Here is a 7,635-nt window from a genome sequence, read left to right as displayed (position 1 = left end):
TTAATAAATTAAAAACAAAACAAAATCAAACTACAGAAAAATGTCAGAAAGCTAACTATTCCCAATTAATGCATACTCTTGTTTGTATTATAAAAAATTGACTGATTTTTTCTGAATTTCACCACCTATTTTCTAACTTATGACTAACACCGTGGACTTATACGGAGTGTTGGTTTTGCATTTATTTGACAATAATGCATGACAATTTAGACAGTAACTTGTTCAGATTATCTTATTAGTTCACATGACAATATTTTTAGCATTTTGAACACTTACCAAATTTTCATGGAAAAATACCACGAACCAGAAGGCCCGCAGCTTTAAATATTACCTTTTTATTACCGTTATATAAAAAAAACTAAGTTTGGTGAATATCCAAAACAGTTTATTAATTGTTAAACTTGCTAACCTTGGGAAATTTTATTAGCATGCTATTTTATTTGGCCTTCAATTAAGTTTTATATGCACTGTTTAGTAAAAAGGAAAAATAACATGCAGCTTGCACAATTGAGTATTTTGTATAATCATGATAATTAAAACGACAGTTACACGGATCCTTGAAACCAAAAAGTCTCATAATTACCACAATTAGCATGCACAATTTACAATCAAAAGTATAATTAGAAGTTGAAATTTAGGCTTTTCATTGGCAAGACTGCGTGAAAAGAGCATGTTAAGGAAAAGATCAAAGGTTTTAGTCGGTTCATGACCACAACATGTAAAACATACACGCCTGTATTGCTGCGTTCATCTTTTGCAAGATTTACTGACAATAAAAAGTCAAATAAACAGATAAGTATCAAAGAAACATCAACTCCAACATGTAATTAAATGACAACTTTAAATGAATTTTTATTAACTAAAGTTGTTACGCATTTTAGGTTCATTTAACGCTCGTGTGCTAGCATGTATTGGTATCATAAGGAAATAGTCGCTCACTTTTTCAAACGTAAATCATCACCTTAGTGAAGCAACGGGTTATGTCTTTTTTTAATTTAATAGGAGTTAACCAGTTATTGCACTAAGGTATCTACATCTCCTTTACGCACCAGTCAAGCCAATTAAAGGCACAACATTATGCCTAATAAATGGATATCTTTTCTTTCAGTAGAAAGTGCAAACATGTAATACATAACATTTTAATGTGGATTATGACCATGTGAAATGTTTATAACCTGAAGACGATAGCGTTTAATGTAAATGAAAAATGTAAGCAAAGTATTATTTTGACTTCCATACAAAATACTCATTCACTATAACTAAAGTTATTGCTAAAACGCATAAGAAGTAAAAGATGGCTAAGGTATATTGCCATTCGGAAACATTCTGCAAATTGTATCAGTACACCAGAAAATAAAAAGCTTTTGAAAATAAAAATAATGCTATTTTTAGGATAAAATGACCTTTAACCACTTAAGGACCAAGGGTGGGTTAAATGTTAGACAATGAACTTATATCTCTCACATGGGGTCGACTTTGTTATCTACAGGTTATCATAATCATATGATACTTTCATATGATACCTAAGGTATGTAATGTGATCATTTTAACAACTAATAAAGTAAACATTGTCATTACTCTTAAACAATACATTGCTAGTCATTTTACTAATTTAATGTATATTAGACGCCGCTAATTGTCATTCTTGACATATCAATATAAACACGGCTGTATTGATATACATGTTATCACGATTTAAGACCACATGCAAGACCAAGACAGTAAATACGTTTTAGTGCAGTTTTAATTTGGGGGGGGGGGGGGGGGGGGGTCCTTGGGACACTTTGTAGAATGTCCGAATCCATAACCATTGGATTAAATTAACAAAATGACAAAGTTTAAGTCCCTACCATTATAGTTTAACTAAAATTACACGATTTAGCACATAGGTTGATAATGATCACGATGATGATGATGATGATGATGATACTGATGATGATATGTTTACTGTAGCTAATGATGATGATGATTACGACGTTGATATTGTTCTGATTGATGTAGTAGTTAATGATGATGATAATGAAGAACAAGATGATGATGATGATCACGACGATGATGATGATAAAATTGATGATTACAACGATGATATTCTTGTGGTTGTTGTATGTCGTGGTTGATGTTGATGTAGAAGATGTTGTTCTTGATGATGATGAGTACAATGAAAGTGGTTACAGTGATGATGTACTCGCATCACTATTAGAATTGCATAAATTTTTACTCAATAACCTTCAATACTTCTTAACTTTTGAGATTAACAATAAACTTAACACAATACATAAACCTAGATTACTAAAGATATTCCGCCAGTTAAATATTTAATACAAAGAACAAATTATCTGACCACAAACATGACCGTTTGAATATTTTAAGTACATCCCACGGAAGAAAAAAATACTATAGCATACACGTCTGAACTGCGATTGTTTAAAACAAAAAAGATACACCGACACACCGATACTTTGAAAGCTCAGATTCTAAAGGCTTTATAAAGTAATGAGTACAAAAACTACCATTTACAATCGTGACTATACTGAATGCAGCCAAATGTAAAAATTGGGAAGAATGGGGAATTAAAAAAGGTAAACAAAAGACGTGATGTCATGACGCGACAGTTTGATATTATATATGTGATTTTTTTTTGATAAACAAATAAGCGCAGGAAGATTGTACCTAGTATCCCCATCAGCTTTTGTTTGACTGCTGTAATTTTAAACTGGTTGAACCATACCAAAATAGCTGTCCGAATTTCAAATAAGGAAATACAGAACAGTTGTAATGTAGGAGGTATTTGATTAGTAATTATATATACGTTAATTTATTATATTAGGTAAAACTTAAACTTTCACGTCTTCTTTAGAACTTACATGGTCTAGATAAGAGAACTGCTATATTTTTTGACTTTATGGATTTATCAGTTCTATAATCGTTGTAGGGGTTTTCTTATTCCGAAATGATAGTCGTTTGTAAAAATATCAAAACATTGATTGTGAACGTAATACATTTATCTAAATCTCATAAAAAAATAAAGTCGAAACAAATAACTGCTATCAGTTGGTATAAAAACATTCGATATATTTTGACATACTATTACTTCAAAGAGCTGCATTGTTTTTGTATTGACACCTTTTTATCTACTTGAATCGACTTATAACAGCGAAAGTGAAACCAGTCTCAGATTTGTTTAAAACAACAACATACTTTGAAAACTTTCGGGGTATAAAATAATAAATAAATAAATAAATAAATAAATAAATAAATAAATAAATAAATAAATACGAATAAAGAAAAAAATAAAGAAAAAAGAGAGAAAAAAATGAATAAAAAAAACCCGAAACAAATAAAAAAACAAGGGATAAAATGTGGATTCATTTTCATGATAATAATACCCTGATATTGATGGAGGGATTATTTTGTCTGGCGTAGGAATGTCAGAAGAAGTAGCAACAACCTCTGTGAATGGTCAAGTGGAATGTCTCACATTCAACCGCATAGATTTCAGACAATTCCACGGATTCTTCAGAGGATCGCAATTACTATCATTCGGATTGCTTCGGCTTGCCAATGTCATGTTGGAATAAGCGGAAGAATCAGATATTTTATAATTATTGTGCAGCAAATAATTCTTTTTAGTTGTGTTATACAGTAGTTTTATAAAGATAAATATGTGAAATATGCTGAAACTGTCAGAATGAATGATTTTAAAATGTTTGACTGCCCTTTTTGCTGTATAAAAGCAACATTTAAAGCATAACAAAACAAACGCGCGTAGTATATAGCCTTTGTAGTCTTCTTGCAGACGACATTTTAAAAAAGAGAAGTATTAAAAGTTGAAATTCGTCTGACTGGTGTATCCTGTTTCTAGATAGTCCTTTGTTTAAACTTACTTTGTTTTAATTGTGTAAGTTTTCCCTGTGAATTTTATAGTTTAGAACATAATGAGATGCACGAGTTAATTTCCTTTCATATTCCGTCACATTTCGTCATTATAAATTAAATTTTCATTCATATATTTTCCTTGTTACTATTTGTAATTTTAGTTGACAGACTGTGCAATAAACTGGAAAAGAATGGAAGAATCGTGCAATGAAAAATAAAATAAAAACACATTTCATGTTAATACTTAATTGATGCTTAAATGATAATAAAAACTTCTTATAAATTATTTTAAATTATAGCCTAGAAGTAGATTAAAAGGGTTTTTACAGGCTTTATGGTCAGACTTTAAGTTGCTGTTTCTTTTTTCTGATTGTGTTAAGTTCTTTGAAAATTCCTTTCTTTTCTGCTTAACAAAATATTTACTTCAGTTTGGTTATTATTCATGAAATATCAAATTAGGTTATATACATGTATATAATTTATTCAGTGTCTATTCTAGGATTTGAAAAACAGGGGGGATTTTTATCGAACAGTGAGAATTTATTACATTTGTTGGTTTTTTCCTTCTTTCTCTATGTAAAATTTCCCCCCTGCCTCTGAAAAAAGGCGGAATTCTCAAAAAAGGGATGAATCCCCCTCCTAGAATAGACACTGTTTATTACTTATGAAAATGCATGAGATTTAAAAATCCCTTTTTTGAATGAACATGTTTAATTATAGCTTAACTTGGAACAATGTACTCGCTAATACATGTATATATTTTTATGATAGAGAAAAACATTCCTAAAATTGTCATAAGATAATTAAAAATTGATTCTTAAATTTAGATTGAGGGGTTCCTCTGAGTCGGTCGGTTAGAGAGGAGGGAAAGAGAGACTGAACACCCAATTCCTCAGTTTACAATGTTTTTGTCTTCAGACCACGCAACACTAACCCGTGCACACCCCTCCTGATTTTGAATCATATAACCTAATTTGCTTTTCAAAATGATTAATTATTATTCTGCAAAAAACATTATGATCTCAGTCAACTTTTACTTTTTGAAATATTCCAGCACAAATTATTTTATCATTCTGTACCGAATAGCTGCGTTTGTCTTTATACGATTTACTGATATGAACTTTTAAGCCTAAACCACTTTTGATATAATATTTTTCTATACGACACGTCTATGGGATCAATCTAGCGAAGTGTCCTTAAAATCGGTCCTTGCAGGAGGCCGATAGTTTAGTAGTATTTCAAATGACACTGTCAGCTGTTCGCGAGGTGATCGGGTTTAAGATTTTTCGTAATATCTTTCCGCAAGTATCACGTGACCTTCTCTTACCTTTATAAATATCGCAATACCGCTAACGTACTAATCATTGTCGTTTTAAACGTACAAAGGTATATAACTGTATAGTTAAACAAATTGTTTCAATTGTGAAAAGCTTGAATATTTGAAAGTAAGCATTTTGATAGGAGTTATAGTTTGTTATATTTGGACTTATTTGAGTTATACAATGGTTGTAACAAGTGTTAAATCAGAAAATTCAAGAAACATGATCCAGTGCACAATCGTCGGGGATGGAATGGTCGGCAAAACTTGTCTGGCATTGGCTTTTGCCAAATTATCGACACCAAATGACTATGTTGCGACAGTCTTTGATAATTATGCCGGGAAAACTCACGTTAATGGCGATGAATACACCGTCAGCATCTTTGATTCAGCCGGACAAGTAAGTTTATTTTAAATTTATCTTTAATTTCTATAGTAAAAACAGATTTATTATTATTAAAATAAAAAGTTAGAAATACATGTTGATTTATTTTATTTTATCAGAAATGTTTAAAATGCTTTATTCCTTTTGTTCACATCGAATTTATGAGAATGATTAAAATGAAATAAATGATAGTTGATTTAAGTTATAGAAAAATGTTAATATTTTCGTAAGGGCAAAACAATGGTGTTATTACTTAAACATAAAATCTGTATGAATATTTCAGAACTTTTAAGTTTCGACCATGACTAATAATACTTCTATCTTTATAATTACAGCATGACTATGCCAGTCTGAGACAGTTCACGTACGAGGACAGCGAGGTATTTGTCGTCTGCTACTCCGCCGTTGACAGAGATTCCTTCGAGAGCGTAAAAGAATTCTGGGTACCGGAAATGAAACCAAACATGTCACGGAAGAAACCAATCGTTCTGGTGGCGACACAAACTGATCTTCGTAATACAGCCGGGTACGACTCCGATATGCCGGTCTCAAAGTCGGAAGGGGAGAGTTTGGCTAAGACAATAGGCGCCGTCACTTATGCTGAATGCTCTATTCAGCACCACCAGACCGTAAAAAAGGTCTTCTCTGAAGTTGCACAGGCTGCTCTGAAATACAGAAAGAAGAAGACCAACATTGTTCATAAGCTTCTTGGAAGGTGAACAGTAGAATATTGACTTGAACATTTGTAATTCTGTTATCCCAAAACAGAAGAAAATTGGCATTTCGGACGTCACGTCAATTGTGCACGTGCGTGTTCGGGGCGAGGAAGGTTAGAAGAAGAGCAGCGTTTGAACAGGTCGCTGGTTGCATTGGATTATTGCATGTTTGAAATATTAATGATAATTCTAACATTATAACACAGAGTTATAGATGGACTATATATTTCGAAGAGCATTAACAGTTTAAATCCAGTGCATATACATCGTTATTGGACAGGGTCGCTGTCTGTCAATTATTTCGGACTTCCTCGAGTGCTGCGAGAGAAAGAACAAGGCCTTGTCAAGCTGTCAGAAATTGTCATTAATACCCAATCAAGTTCATAATGTACAATATCATTAATTAGTTCTTAATGACATTGCAAGAAGATATAATTATCGATGAACTAATTACGTTGACAAGTGTACGGCTATTGAAATATCGAACTATATAAAGATATATTAAGATGTCTAAGTAGAGTATTAAAGGTTTCAATATTGGATGACAGCTAAAGTTTACGTATGGGACATATGATATAAGCATATTGTTAATTGTACTAAGTTACTTTTGTGAGTTGCGTGACATCAGGCTGTTTAACTCTGGGGAATGTAGCATAATGAAAATGAGAGAGCTTTTTAAATATCTTGATTGAATAAGATTGCTTTTTAAGCATTGCATTAGTGTTGAAAAAATCTTGCTGGTCATTGCGTGACACATAGATTGCGCTATTGTACATTTTGTGACTTTTTATTTCATATACCCACACGTTGTTTGTAACATGAGTATTTGTATACTATAATTTTACATTGGTCATCAGCGTATTTATCAAATGGAAACAAAACTTACTGTTGTCGCGTTTGACGTCACAAACATTTTTTATGATGTTTTTACTTTAATTATGGTTGTTAATCGTAGACGGTAAAACACTGGACTTATTACTCATAATCCGTTTACAGTGTCATTTACATTTTGTTTAGTCACAAAATTTACATCTTTTCACTTATTCATCTTTGTTGAAGTAAGCTTTTGTTATATACTTGTTATTAAGAAATAAAAAAAAAGAAAACCCGATGATATGTGTTTATGTTATTATTAGAACAAGGAAATTCATAGAGATTTTTGAATTCCCCTAACGTTTTACCTAATAACGTTATTACGGTAAAGGTTTTTTTTTAATCTTCCGTAATTGATATATGAGAATAGTACGAGTTTACGTAAGTGCCCCATAGCCGTCTTCTGATTTAACTTGCGTTAGTTATGCTAAAAATCTTCTCCCTATTTTTTTTTTTTGCTTATAACG

The 7,635-nt window shown here is 31.7% G+C and overlaps 1 protein-coding gene across 1 annotated transcript; it reads left to right on the top strand.

Moving 5' to 3' along the window:
* The first annotated feature begins 5,237 nt into the window (after window positions 1-5,237).
* On the top strand, window positions 5,238-7,400 carry LOC132745007 (cell division control protein 42 homolog). The gene is made up of 2 exons (XM_060733839.1): window positions 5,238-5,594; window positions 5,915-7,400. Exons 1-2 carry the CDS (start codon window positions 5,379-5,381, stop codon window positions 6,296-6,298), a joined length of 600 nt encoding a protein of 199 aa, XP_060589822.1. The 5' UTR covers window positions 5,238-5,378; the 3' UTR covers window positions 6,299-7,400.
* Window positions 7,401-7,635: the final 235 nt, after the last annotated feature.

The sequence above is a fragment of the Ruditapes philippinarum genome, unplaced genomic scaffold (assembly GCF_026571515.1).
Source record: "Ruditapes philippinarum isolate M1 unplaced genomic scaffold, ASM2657151v2 ctg2172_1_1_1_1, whole genome shotgun sequence".
Classification (NCBI taxonomy): Eukaryota; Metazoa; Mollusca; class Bivalvia; order Venerida; family Veneridae; genus Ruditapes; species Ruditapes philippinarum.
This window is presented reverse-complemented; position numbering and strand designations above follow the sequence as displayed.

What these genes read in the sequence shown, in the direction of transcription:
- LOC132745007 (XM_060733839.1), top strand. Translation starts at nt 5,379, where the DNA reads ATGGTTGTAACAAGTGTTAAATCAGAAAATTCAAGAAACATGATCCAG. An exon ending in TCTTTGATTCAGCCGGACAA is followed by an intron (nt 5,595 to 5,914) that starts GTAAGTTTATTT and finishes TTATAATTACAG; the next exon opens with CATGACTATGCCAGTCTGAG.